Source organism: Rhipicephalus microplus, chromosome 1 (genome assembly GCF_043290135.1).
Source record: "Rhipicephalus microplus isolate Deutch F79 chromosome 1, USDA_Rmic, whole genome shotgun sequence".
Classification (NCBI taxonomy): Eukaryota; Metazoa; Arthropoda; class Arachnida; order Ixodida; family Ixodidae; genus Rhipicephalus; species Rhipicephalus microplus.
The window spans coordinates 262068502-262083297 of NC_134700.1; the positions used below are offsets into that span (position 1 = coordinate 262068502).

At 50.0% G+C, this 14796-nt stretch overlaps 1 protein-coding gene across 8 annotated transcripts in view; it reads left to right on the forward strand.

Moving 5' to 3' along the window:
* Positions 1-14796, forward strand: part of LOC119187143 (sodium-driven chloride bicarbonate exchanger-like) — a 240234-nt gene that overhangs the window by 132993 nt on the left and 92445 nt on the right. The window contains exon 1 of one of the 8 annotated variants that reach the window (XM_075894111.1): positions 10391-10547. The exons of the other annotated variants lie outside the window; for them this stretch is intronic. Coding sequence (XP_075750226.1) covers positions 10507-10547 — 41 coding nt within the window. The 5' untranslated portion in view covers positions 10391-10506. Of the gene's footprint in view, positions 1-10390; positions 10548-14796 lie in introns of those variants that run through there. 8 annotated transcript variants of the gene reach the window in all.

Genomic DNA, 14796 nt, shown 5'->3' on the forward strand with positions numbered 1-14796 from the left:
GCCATTCTAGAGTGCCATATACTATGCAAGGCAGTCATCATGTATAAATCAAAAGGTAATTCATTATCATTTTCAATTGCTAAAGTACAACTAATGCAGTGATTACGCTGCCAATGTGCCAGCCATGTTAGAACTGAGCCACGCCGGTGCTTCGAAATCGTTTCTAAACTGGCCTTAGACAAGCTTGATGTCGAGCGTTAATATGAGTAACAAAGCATTTTAGGACATCAAGCGATCAACCAGGCGTCACACAATGCGAATTGCGTAATGAGTGAGTCGACCGATGATTCAACCCATTAGAAAACCTGTTCTTGATCACCTGTTGACTGCGGCACTTACCCTCTTCAGGCATAATTCTTCACCGTCGTCAGTCACTGCATAAAAAAATGCACAACATTTCCTAAAGCAAGTCTAGCGCTTCTCCGAAGAATGACGAAGGATAGAATAGTGAATGCTGGCCTACTACACAAAAAGTATGTTTATTTATGTCGTAGTGGGTACCAAGAACTTAGTGTGTTTGTAGCAGTTACCCCAAGAGTGTTACAAGAGACTCTGAGAAGCCGCTCTTATAGCTTTCGCTGTGGCTGTGCGGCGCGTTCTGCGCAGGCCTGGCCTATTTTTGCGTTTTTTCGAGCTATATATACTCCGACAGAGGCATTGTTCTAGGACTTCTTTCTTTCTTTCTTTCTTCTAAAGTCGTGTGCTCGTTTGGTTTTGTCTGCTGCCTGTCACGTCGCTCACGTAATGTAGTGCCAGTATGGTATACTGTAACCTCGGGCTGCGCTCCTGCGTGGATGGTTCACGCGAGGTGACAATGCAAGGTCGCCCGCCAGCACGCACCTTGTGAATTATTCATTCCCTTTTGCCGTTACAAGGAGAAACGGAGCGTCGCAGTAAGAGGGCGTCACCTTCTTTTTTTTTTCTCCTCTTTCCACGTTGACACGAGAACGTCGTCTAATCACCCCGAGTGCTCGTCACAGTGCGTTTCGCGCTCAGGTGTTGTGTGGTGAAACAGCGATCGAAATCTACTTTCGCCAGCATTGGCTTTAGTAATATTCTTTTTTTATTGTTAGGAGAGCCACGAGTAGCCCTTCCCCCTTTTATTATTATTATTTTTTTTCGTTTTGTCTCGGTCATGGCCCCCGCTGCAAAGTTTTCTATTCTTTCCACATGCCTCTGGAAATTGTTACCGTGCGCCGTGACACAGCGCACAAATTCTTCGCCGCATTGTGATTGTGCCCGTGCCATTTTGATTGGCCCACGTGTTTCCTCAGTCGTCACATATAGGCTTCAGTGAGTTTTTTGTTCGGTAAGTTAGTACACGGTTACACTCGAAAAAAAAAAAAAACACTGAAACGTGGGCTGACGGACTGACACCGAGCTTTATTGGGTCATGAGAAACGTTACTCTTTTAGAGCAACGTCGCGGGCCACTCCCACGTGGCGACGGGAAAGTCCATCGCCGCATTGTGGGCTCTCTGTACAACCCGTAGTCATGGTAGTAACTCCGAACTTCTTAAAGCAGAGTCCCAATCGAAGGCGTTTTTTTTTCGTTATTAAATTCCAGTTGTCAATAGCCGACTCCGTCACTGTCTCTGCTTTCTGGTTGTCAGTTTTTCCATTTTCCGTGTTTTAGTGGCTTTCTTTGGGGTAATCATATATGTCCCTTTGTTTCGGTGTATAACTAACATAAAAAATAGCTACTTAACACATTGTAGCTTACTTTATTAGCAAATAAAAGTTGGAGGTGCTCCCGTCGCTGTTGACAGACCATGGCCCCTGACGTAGGCCCTCGAAGCTTACACAGCCACCTTTGCGCACCGGCGGGCTATACAGGCCTGTTGCGGTCAGAGGCATTCCTGGAAGACATTTACACTGGTCGTCTGATGGCGCCGTCTCAAAATTTTAAGTCCGCGTACTTCTGCGTTCACTGCAAGGAGCAGTGCAATGGTCCGGCGACGCGCGATTTTCATATATGAAGAGCGCGATACATAGAAAGAACATCTCCATGCACTTGGATTGCAGCTTGACGCGAATGCATGCGTGGCTTATCTGCGACGTGCCGATGATTCGAACTCCTAATCTGTCCACGCAATTGCCATACTGGCCAGGAACCACTAGGCACATATCATGGAAATTATACGGCGGCAAGGAAGCGCCGAAGACGCGGGACCGGCTTCGGCTAGTGGTGAAACTCTGCAGGTCCAACCGTCTTTTGATCGAAACGAAACTGAGCCGGCCAGGCCACTTCGGTCAACGCCTGCGTCTGTCTCGCTGCCCGCCTCGCTCTCCTGCTCACCTACATCCTTCTCGTCGTTCTTATTTGGGTCGCGTTGCGTATTTATGGGGTTCTCGTCACTGACGCCTTTCGTCTACGCGGTCTCGTCTTTGTGCTCTGTGTCGCTGTCAGCTGCTCCTTTCCATCAAATTCAGCGCCGTATTCACCTCCTGATTCTCCTCTCCATTCTCATCAACAGCCTCCTCTTCGCCAACCCGCCATTCCATGACCTCTCCATCACAATACACTGTGACTCCTCGACCTGCTGTTCGTATCAATCGCTGATACTTCCTGTCCTTTTCTTCACTGCTCTGGGGGCCACAGGCCTCGTCCTTAACAATCTCGTCCACTTCCGTGTACTTCTCACCACTCACGTTCTCTGCACCATCGACCTCAAGAGAGACATGACGTCTCTCCCTTCATTCCTGGTGCCAAGCCGCTGGATATGTGTATAGACTAAGTTGACCGCTGAAGTAATTTCCGTTTTATAGCTCTTGTCGTTTCCGGCATGAATGCATACATACCTTAATTGAATCTTTACCAACACGTTCTATCCCCAGTTCCGGCCGGCCACCCACTGATTTATAAATAGGAGACAGGCGGGCTTTGGGGCAGTGATGCGACGTTCCGTGGTGAAGCTTACTCTGCCTGGAGGACTCCCAACCCGTTGCGCGGGACCCGGTGTGTCACCAATACGTGCCATCAAAGCTACATGCTTCCGTAGGACGTCAGAATTTCAGCGCCGCCGCTCGCTCTAAACCGCCGCCCTCTGCTCGAAACGGGAGATGAGACCCGTTTGGCGTGCCGAGAATTTCGCGGTCATAGGACACCCTTGCCTGGGTAAGCGAGATGTGTAGAATCTATGCACGTTCCGCGGCAGTGGGTTTGTGCCTGCGTGGAGGCGCAGCTCAGTGGCTGTTTGAATAACTTAGTCAGTTTATTCTCCTGTTTTGCGTGCCGAAATCAAGGTCGGATGATGATTATATGGCGCGCCGTGTGGTGGCGGAGATGGGAATAATTTTGGGCATCTAGGTTACTCCACTGCTAGTATGCCCGATTGTTCGTGCATTTCGCACACATCTAAAGACAGGGTCCCGAACCCACGACCTCGAGATGGGTGTCGGCGTGTGCCGTTGGGTAAAATGCCTCGCTTTAATTATCTTCGCGTGTGGGGGGAGAGATGAGGAGAGGGGGGTGGTGCGTGTGGCGTTGTGTGTTTCGAAATGGGCTTGGTTGAGTTATCGGATTACCAGGGAATCGTTGCGGTGTTTCCTCATTGACGGCAATGGTAAACTCGCGTTTGCGCCGTCGAATGACGCTATATACTTGACGACTACGCCATCAACGCCGCCTTAGCGCGTTTGTCTTTTCTGTCATAATAAACTTCTCGCTACGAAGAAGGCTCGTGGACGGGCGGATCGTTTTGCTGATTGAGAAGGTTACGTGTTTCACGAAGGCAAATTAAAACACAATGATGATTTTTGCAACCCGCTTTGACGAAAAACCGATAGGGTAAAGGAATCTGTAAAGCCGCCGGCCCTATAATATCTTTCGCAACAAGCACTGGGACGACAATTCGTGCAGGAATTTGGCTGTTAGCGTAACGCTTCAGGCCGCTTTCTTCTTATAGAGGGCGTCAACGTCAAACTGCGCGCTGTACTTGGCATGCGAGTCGCACCCCTTTCAACGTTCAGACGATGGAGGTGGTGTGCACGAACCTGAAGCAATGGCTCCGTTCCCGTTACTACGCTGCAGTGCAGCTGTCGTGCCAGAACTGTTTGATATGCGCACCTAGAAGAGCGGGCTTAAGAGGAGACCGAGAGAAACGTGGCACAGCCGATTCCCATTTGCTCGATGTTCTGTTTAGCTTAGTGCATGCAACTCGCGGGGTTCTGTCGTTCTGCGCAGCCTGCCAAACCTGCGCGCGCGCATCGCTCTTTCTCGACGGTGCTTTGCAGCTGTGATTTTGCTGCGCTGTCCTTTTCCCTGACCTGTGTGTGTTGCAAGGAGGAGGCGCGCGCTTTCCGGCCCCCGGGAAACGCCGATGGCGGCGGGGAATGTGGCGCGGCGGCGCGAAGTTGTTGGATTGCGCACTCCCGCTGCCTTTCTGAGTCACGTCGCGCGCCTGGGCCCCGCAGCAAAGCTCTCCGCGCGTTTCTATGCACATCGTCTCCCCCCTCCCTCCCCCTGGTCGGATGCCTATACGCCTGTGCGTGCGCGGCCGGCAAACGCGCCTAGTTTTGCGATTCTTTCGATTACTTGCGCGGTCGCCGTGCATTTGAGCATTCGCGTGGTATGCGCCGTGCAGTGCTCTTTCCTCCCCTGTATACATACATGCTGCTCTGTTCTGGAGGCGTTTGATTGATTGATTGATTGATTGATTGATTGATTGATTGATTGATTGATATGTGCGGTTTAACGTCCCAAAACCGCCATATGATTATGAGAGACGCCGTAGTGGAGGGCTCCGGAAATTTCGACCACCTGGTGTTCTTTAACGTGCACCCAAATCTGAGCACACGGGCCTACAACATTTCCGCCTCCATCGGAAATGCAGCCGCCGCAGCCGGGATTTGAACCCGCGACCCGCGGGTCAGCAGCCGAGTACCTTAGCTACTACACCACCGCGGCGGGGCCTGGAGGCGTTTGATGCGCTCGGAATGCGTGCAACAGCTCCGCTGGCCATCCGTCATTCTGGGCATTTTTTTGGAAACCGTCTCGAGTACGTGATTCATCATAATCGTCATCATCGTCGATTACCCGCCACGTTGCTCGACTGGTAACCCGATGGTAGCGGGATCGAATCCCGGCAGCGGCGGGTGTATACGTCGACGGTGGCGAAGTGCTACGGGCCCGCGTACTTAGGTGCACGTTAATTAAAGAACGCCAGATTTTCGAAATTTCCGCAGCCCTCCACTGTGGCGGCCCTTATTTCCTATCGTGGTTTTGGGACGTAAAATCGCTAGAATTGTAGTACGTTCTTATCGTCATCGTCATGATCGTTATCACGGAAGAAAAAGGGAGAAAGGAAAGCATAATCATGCTCACGTAATCACAAGCAATGTCTGCAGCTATAGTTTGCGCCGTTTCTTTAACGAACTCGCAATGTGTTCCAAACGATACACGATATTCGAGGGTATCATTCGTGTTAACTACGCGTACACTCGCAATCCCGATTCACGCACGGCGTAAGGACATTTTATGTAGGGTGAGTGAGTGAAGGTGAGACGGAATCGGAAGCTATACAGGCGAACGGGTTCCCATGAAGCGCTCGCACACGTCCACTGACGTGAACACACCTGGCCTCTAGGCCATATCGCCGAATGGCGACCTTTTTTTCTTTGCTTTCTTCGTATCAGAGCGCGTATATGCGCGATTATCTCGGAATTCTCTCTTTTTTCTTTCGTTCTCGGGGCCTCAATCGTCCGGCCTTCCTGACAGCCTGATTTTGACCGGCCTGCTCCGGTCGCCCGTCGCGTTCCCTTTGCGTCACTGCCACGACGTCGTCTGACTTCGCGTGGTTTGGCGCCCGGTTTCCGGCGTTGTCTCCGCGTGGTAACTGCACGAGTGCATCTCGGCCCGCTTTGCGCGACCCAGCCGCCGTCTCGTTGCCTTTTTTTCGCGTCCGCCTGCGCTCGTGGCGACGCCCCAGATTCGAAGGGACGTTTATTTATTTATTTTATTTTATTGATACTGTAAGCCTTAACAGGCTCATACTGGAGTGGGAAGAAATTATACAGATTGTCATCTTCACATTAAAAAAAAATGAACACGGGAAAAAATAAGAATGAACAGTACAGACTACTCTAAACAATTACAAATTGCAACTGTACATCTGGTCGAAGAACCAAGAAATAAAACAGAATAAAAACACCACAGGCTAACAGGGAAGAGTGCATATTAGACACAGATCTGAGAATTGAAACATCGAGTGGCATACAAGTCAAAACGTACATTCGTACGTTTATGTCGCGAACTCGCTGACCAGTCGGCCTTGTTGGGGATTCAGGCCTACCGATGACGAGGATAGTTAACGTCAAGGCTTGCGCCGCCTTTTACAGCGCCCTATAGCCGCCTGGGAACGGGAAGTCTGGTTGGCTGTACATCGAACATTGTCCCGGTCTCGAGTGGAATATACTCTGAAGCTTTAGTTTAGTACGCAATGCTTTGCGTGCGCTATCATTTACGTTTGCTGCTTCTGCGCATGCGTCATGCTCTAGCCTCTTGTGTACTGTCATTAAGTTATCAAAATGCATTATCGTACAACGAACGCTATCTCTGCGTGCCCTGTATGAAACCACCCGCCATTTTACGCCCTTAAAGATCTTTTGAACTAAAGGAAATTGAAAACAGTGCTGTGAATGTATTTTGGCTTTGTCTTCGGTGTCTTTGCCACCAGCCTGTGTTCGCCATGGTGTGGGTATGATATGAAATTTTTTTTTATTGTGCTTGCATGCAAATCTCTCCGAATACTCACAATGACGTTATGAACCAAGTAAGCTGCATTCTAGATGTGAACACTTCGCCCATGCCAGATGATTTGGAGGCGGTCGTGGTGAAGCTGCGACATTGCTGATAAATGCACCGCTGTGACTTTTGATGGGCCGTTCTTCCGCTGTACATAATGTCGATGCTTTGCTTTACCTGGCCGGTATATGCGGATAAAGTCGCAATCTGAAAATGCTCGTGTATTTGCGCGTGATAGTAAACGCCAGGTGTTCAAAGCACACGCGGAAATCGCGCCTGTCGCGACCTTCTGCGATGCCAGTTCAACGTTATCGATAGGAAGCAGATGAGGTATACCTCCTACCGCGGGGCTTCCTGCGCAAGATTTATTCACAGACAAGCCTCGTTCTACGCTCTGGCGTTGCTCCGGTTGTCTGCACTCGCAGCAAACGAGCGACTGTGATGCCGAAGTGACTCTGATAAGGCTGAGATGAGCGCGTGTATATATAACGACTGCTTATGGATTTCTACGGATAAAGGCTACGTGTGTCCATGTGTGCGCAGTGATGTGGCGCTATCGTGATGATCTGTTCCCGAGGAGCTCTTTGATCGCATTCTTGAGAAGCCGCAGAATCGATGCGTGCGTCCGGGGTTAATAGGTATTGGTGGGCGCCTGCCTTCTGTCAGTGAGGCGGAAATGTTGTAGGCCCGTGTACTCAAATTTGGGTGCACGTTAAAGAACCCCAGGTGGTCAAAATTTCTGGAGCCCTCCACTACGGCGTCTCTCATAATCAAATAATGGTTTTGGGACGTTAAACCCCACAAATCAATCGACCACAAATCAATGCCTTCTGTCAGTGAGCCAGAGTAACTGTCTCCCCTCGCGCGCGCTCGTGACGTCATTCATTTCGGGATTGCTGCGCATTGTTGAGTTCACACATTTACCCCAAGAAAGCTTGGGACCCAAGGTATAAGGCCGTCGTCAGATGCACTCAATCGCCTCATTTTCATTCTTGCCCCTATCGCGAAGCTTTCTTTCTTGACTTCATCAACAAGAAGAGGTGCGTTGAGGTGAGCACATGTTATACACACGCATAATATACTACCAACCCTCACACTACGCGTGCAGTCGCGGCCATGTCTGCGCAGATCACGCGAGGAGCAGGTTTTCGCTCTGCGAGGCGGGACCTCAAGGAAGTTTCGCGCTCTGAAGTGCTGTATCAGAAGCAAGTGGGGCCTAGCTGTGAGGCTGACCACATCAGAGCCCGAAACTACCTCGAGGTTTCGCCCCGCGGAGCGAAAACCGGCTCCTCGCGCGCTCTACATGGACGTGGCTGCGACTGTACATGATGAAAATTGTGGTTATAAAAGGGAAAAGAAAAGTCAGCCCCGTAACTGTCTGCATCTGGTGTGACACCTCAACAGTAACTCACAAGGGAGGGGGGTAAGGAGGAATTAAATGGATAGGATGAAAGGTGTATATATATATATATATATATATATATATATATATATATATATATATATATATATATATATATATATATATATAGATAGATAGATAGATAGATAGATAGATAGATAGATAGATAGAGATGCGCAGGGACAGCGAGCGACGACAGAAGAGAGATAGGAAAGATGAAACACGGTCACTGGAGTCCGAGGACGGGGCACCACTGGCGAGAGCTCTTGTCGGCGACAGGAGATGGAGTAGGGCTAATGCAGTCGGCCAGAGCTGCGCTGTTGTCATCGTAGGGGACCGGCGGCAGGAGGTGGCCTATAGGACCAACCCAGTCGGCCAGAGCTGCGCTGTCGTCGGAGATCGCGAGGGCACAACCGGTCGGCTTGGAATCCAGTGAGCGAGTACATCAACATAATGGGCATACACTTTCTCGATGGTTTCTGTTTTTGCCCAGGAAAAGATACGGAAAACGGTGCATCCACTGACTGCTTCGAAAGCACTCAGAAACCATACAGCACTCGGGAAGCTCGATAGATTGATTTGTGGGGTTTAACGTCCACAAACCACCATATGATTATGAAAGGTGCCGCAGTGGAGGGCTCCAGAAATTTCGACCGCCTGGGGTTCTTTAACGGGCACTCAAATCTGAACACACGGGCCTACAGCATTTTCGCCTCTGTTGAAACTGCAGCTGCCGCAGCCGGGATTCGATCTTGTAGGTCAGCAGCCGAGTACCTTAGCCTATAGACCACCGTGGCGGGACCACTGGGGAAGCTCGACAACCGGCAGTGTATTTATCGCTGTGGTTGCACTTCTATAGCCGCCGTATGCCTATGGAGTACTCGTATCATGTTTCGCTCGTGCGTCAGATATCGCTGCATGCAAAATTCAGGTATAGTTCATTTACGTTCAAGTATGGCGCAGCCCATGCAAGAAATGTAATAACATGACATGAATCGTTAATTCTGTAGTGACATTCGGTAGTGATGGCGCACAAGTCCATCATTTACGCTAATATTTTGCGTTGCTAACATATTACAGCGCTGCGTCGCATCGCGACAGGATGGGGGCAGCGTTGGCCCGGCTTGGGTGGGAGTGCGGGCAAGTGCGCCCCCCACCCTATCCTGCCGATTCCCATGGCGTGCAGCGACTTCGCGTGTTCGTTTGACCCACTGCTCGAACTCGTGTACCCTCCATCCTGTCTCTTCCATACAGTGAAGAGTATACCTGAGTATATAGGCACAAAGATAGATGAAGAGATAGTAGAAGTCTGTCTGCATAGATGGCTGAGACCTGACGCCTCTTCGCGATTAGCGTCAGTGCCACATGGGGTGCACGTAAGCATTCGCTTTATTTCCTTCCACGAGAAGAACGGCTCAGTGTGCCTTGCCGCGTTCAAACGTTTCCCTCGTGCTGGTCCGCAGGCCGCGACGCGTCACACGTGGCTAATTTTAATTGTGCGACACTTCGCCCATGTCACTCACTGAGCCAAGTCCCTGTAGCGTGCGTGCAATTAGGTGTTTCGCGTGCTAGCTTCTCGTGCTCTAGTAAAAATAAATAAAAATGGGGGGGGGGGGGGGGGTGAAGAAAAGAAAGGTCGAACCGCATCCCCCAGACTCCGCGGGACGCCGCAGTTAACAAACCGCAGCTTCGTCGTCTCGCTGCTCACGGTGTGGAGCAAAAGCGCGCCACCGGTGCATTGTCTTAGAGGCCTGACGCGAACGCTCGCTGTTTTTTTGGCAGCCGATTTTGTGACTTTTTCGGACGCCTCCTTCTCAGGGCCTAACGTTGTCGAGAACTCCGTCTTTTCTCGGTCTTTTTTTTTTTTTTCAACTAATGACGCCGTCTTCCGACGTCACGTGAAGTGATGCCATGGAGAGGAAGGAAAGGGGGGGGGGGGGGTCCTTAGTTTTCGCTAGCTGCGCCCCCCCCCCCTCTCACTGTCTCTCCAACTTCGCGAGACAACTCGGATTGCACGCGGACACGGGGGATATAGTGCAGTCCGCGTCGTCCTAAAGGTTATTTCTTTGTGCGACTCGTCTTTGCGGGGTTCGGGACAAGGGCGTGTAACGGGGGGTAGTACGAACGAAAAGTACGAAGAGACAGAAAGAAAAGGTGCCGGGCCAACAAAGGAGCTTCGGGGTCTGCTTTAGCGAAATCGGGAGTCGATCGTCGACGGATATCGGTTTCTGCGTATAGGGAAAGACTCGTGATCGACGAAGACGTTCTGGTGGTGGTTGTGTGGCCGCGTCTTCCCCACATTTTTGTTTTTTTTTATGTTCGTCACGCCTCGAAGAGAAGCCGCCCCGTGATACGTGCCGATGGATCCCATCTCGCCGCATCACCTCAGCGTCGACTACCGGTAAGGGACGACGCGTGGCAAGGCGGCGCCTGATGTTCGCCTTGCCGAGCGTTGCGCAATTCGAATGGTATAAAGCGTCAGGCATGATTCTGCCAGGACGCGATCACGGCAGTACCGAGAAAGAGTGAGGTGGAGTGTGCTGCGCGAGCCGCGTTGAATTTTCCAGCTTGCGATGAAAACAGGATGCGCTATAAAATTGAGGAATCCTCGCGAAACTAACGCAAGGCTTTTTCCGTCGCCACTTTGATAAGCTCCTGACGTGGGCTGCGCGCGAGGCACCTGACGCTTACAAATTACCGGCCTCCCGTTCTAGCAAGCGCCAGCGTATCGTGCATACTGCAATGCGTAGGAATGCTTTTGGTTTTCAGGGCTGCGTGGCTGAAATATTTACTTGCACAACGGACATTATCGGTCTTTAAGATGGGCGAGCATATAGGCGAGAAAGTAAACACTTTCCTTTTTCAGATGTGCTTGGATTTTATGAGGGTGTTTGGCTTAGCGACGACATTCCTGGATCTATGTAGAGAGTTAGGCTGCCCAATTATGCAATGCCGGTGGTATAGCGCGGCCATATTATATACTAATCACGTTGCAGATCTGCATGTCTAGACTACCGTGCAATTGCAGTGCTTAGGTGCGCTGTCTACGTGTCGAACGTCTTGCTTGCGCTGGCCAGCACGGTACGATCGAAGCTATAGCACACGGTGTATACATATGGCTGAATTTGAGTACGATGCTCGTTAGTACTGTGTAGGGATGTCAAAAATGACTGCAAAAGAGAGAGCTCACAATAGCGACAGTTTTTAAAACCTGTTTTACCCTTTACTATAACAGCATGCAGAGTGAAGTCTCGAGTGAGCCGAATGCAAAGGAATGTTCCAATCCTACGATAACTTCGAAATTTCCTCTGCTTCTACGCTATATGTACCAGCATCTGGAATTCTCGCACACCCAGGTCATGGCGCACACGCCCATAGTAGAAAAGGTAGAACACTTCCAATGATTCATACGCACCTGTGGCGTGTAATGAAGCGTGATGGTAAAAAAAGAGCGGTGCCACTGCCGTAGAGTTTTTGTTATTTTTATTTTTGGTGAACAAGAGGAGTGGAAACGTATTTAGTTGACCGTCTCTTTTTCTCGGACTATAATTTTGTGCTTGTTTTGCGTGCACTTGCCCGGCCATACACTGGTTGCCATCAGACTTCGGATTTCACATATTAATACATTCTTGTTTTTCGTAACACCTTCTATAGCGGATAACTTCTCATGGCATGAAAAATGCAGGTGGAAAGCCCCCGAAAATTCCACAGGCAACGCTTAAGGCGAGGTATTCGTTTTTTTTTTTTTTAGAGATGGGGGTGGGGCCACAACTGTGACATAACTATGTAGACACGCTGTAGCGGAGTACTCCGTATTAATTTTGACACCTCGATGTCGCTTTGTGTGCTCTCGAATCGAAGTGCGCGAACGTTTTTGCATTCTCGCCTGCCGTCGAACTACGGCCGCCGTGGCTGCAGACCATTGAGTTTCCTATAGTTAACTAGAGGGAACTCTGGCGCTGCGATCGTTCAGCCATGCACCATGGCAACGATGGGTAGTACATGGATTTGCCTATAGTCTTCGTCCAATAAACAAAGCTGCCTGCGGCTTTGTTTATAGTTGCGTTTTGATTTTGTTTCGGATGAAAAAAAAATGATGTATCCCTATGAACTTCGGGAGCTGATTTAAACTGGTGAGCATAAAAGGCTAAGATAATTTAGCAGAGTGTGATTTTGGGCGAGTTGATGCATAACTTGATAAAATGATGGTGGTGCAAATGTTACTAGCAAGAAAAAAAAAAGGAGACGGGGTAGAGCGCCACAGGAGTGGCGCTCTATCCTGTCTCCTTCTTTTTTTCCTTGCTAGTGTCATTTGCGCCACCACCATTTTATTAAGGCTAAGGTGACGGAAGTGACACTGCTGAACATTTGCTGAACTTCGTCTTGCGACAAAGTGGCCTCAGGCCTCGCGGATCCGGAAGGACGAAGCCTGGACAAATCATTCCCATGGTGCAGCTGGAATACCATGCGTTGTAGCTCACATAGACACTAGCGCCAGAGTGCCTTCTAGTGCCAGAGTAGAGTACCTTCTGGGAAACTATATGGCTGCTGGGAATGGCAGAGTACCTTCTATTGATTGATATGTGGGGTTCAACGTCCCAAAACCACCATATCATTATGAGAGACGCCGTAGTGGAGGGCTCCGGAAATTTCGACCACCTGGGGTTCTTTAACGTCCACCCAAATCTGAGCACACGGGCCTACAACATTTCCGCCTCCATCGGAAACGCAGCCGCCGCAGCCGGGATTCGAACCCGCGACCTGCGGGTCAGCAGCCGAGTACCTTAGCCACTAGACCACCACGGCGGGGCCAGAGTACCTTCTAGGAAACTATATGGCTGCTGAGAATGGCAGAGTACCTTCTAGAAAACTATATGGCTGCTGGGAATGGCAGAGTACCTTCTGGGGAACTATATGGCTGTTGGGAATCGGAACCGTGTAAGCCCGAAACGTGCATATGCGCAACGCTGAGAGTTCGACCGAGCACGTATGTCGGATGCGCAGAACGGAGAGAGTCGCGCGCTCTCCTCAGTGCCTACTTTTCGCTTCCTTTACTTTATTTTGTTTCCACCTCGTCGAGCGTGCCGATACCAATCACGCCATTCGTGACTCCCTACGAACGTGGAACCTGCAGGCACAGTGATTCCGGCGTGGCGCGTGATGTGATAGGAATGCCGTAAAACACACGGAGTCGTCCTGCGCGCACAGCTGGTCCCCGCTGGAAAGCCCGACCTTGGAAGACCGATCAGTGGGTCAAGTTTCCGCGCGTCCCGTATCGACGCGCCCCGAATGCAGCACGCCGAGGCCCCCGCAGCGGCCCTGGAAAAGGAGCGAGATATTGTGCGAGCCAATCGGAGGGCCGCGCTCCGCGTACGAACTTGCGCGGCGTATTAGCATCAAGCTTTCTCGGTGCGGTGGCGTAAATATGCCGGGATCAATGATAAGCCTAGTTAAGTGTCTCGAGGAGCGATTTTTTTTTTTGTGCACAGTATATACGACAAAGATCGAGGTCGTGCCTAGAGCTGAGCACGGCTTGGAGGTCGCAGTTTTTTGGTGTCCTGAAAATCTCGGGCTAGTTCTTGCGTGCAGCAGTAGGTTTATACTTAATGTTCGCGTGTGACACGTGCAGACACACACACACACACAAAGTGGGGTGGTGGATGCAAATGTGTGTGTGCTGTACGCATCGGAGGCTGTGCATCGTGGATGGCGCCAGCACGCCTATATTATACCTATTCCAGCCGCATAGAGAGGTTCCGCGTTTGATAGTCGAGCGCTAGAGAGATTTCGCAATCGCCTTTTTTTTTTTCGGAATTAAGTGTCCTGGGAATTCCTGGGTCCTGCGCTGTAGCCTTCCTCAAGAGCTTTGAAATCGTTGTCGCTCTTTTGCGGACAACTGGTCTGAGAGGCGGACATTATTTATTTATTTATTTATTTATTTATTTATTTATTTATTTATTTATTTATTTATTTATTTATTTATTTATTTATTTATGTTATACCCTCTTGGTCAAATGGTATCGGAAAGGGGAATGGATGAAGTACCCAGCAGTGTCAAATTCAGTGTTCTTCCATTTTTCCCTCTTATTTAATTTTTTTTGGTAATATATATTTCCTATTTTACGTTATTCTCTTTACCACCCTTACCCGGCACTGCAAAGCCAGCCTGTCTGAGCAATGCTAACGTCTCTTCTTCCCGTTCTATAATGTAGTCAATTCACTTGCGTTACTGGAACGGTGCTGTTTATATCCACGCGCTGCCTCGCTGGAATCCATGACTTTGTCCAGGTCGAGGGAAGATAGACGGAGTTCGTTGCTGTCCTTCGAGTTCTGCATGCAGGCAAATTAATTCTTTAAGCCGTTCTTTATTTTTGTTTTTTACATATACGCCACTTTTTAGTCGCCAACCGTACAGTTAATAATCCGCTTTTAGCCGTGCGAAAAGGGCCTGCGCCGGTCTAGTGGTCGGGGGCAACGTCGCTATGACATGCATGTAAGATGTCAACGTCAACGAGCGCGCATAACCGGCTGAACGACCATAAGCCGTGGCCGGGGCGCTGTCTTGGCTGAAAGTCTATATAACACCTTACACGCAGATATCGTCGGTGACGTGAATTCCAAAAGACACAGTGCGTACGCATATCTTCTGG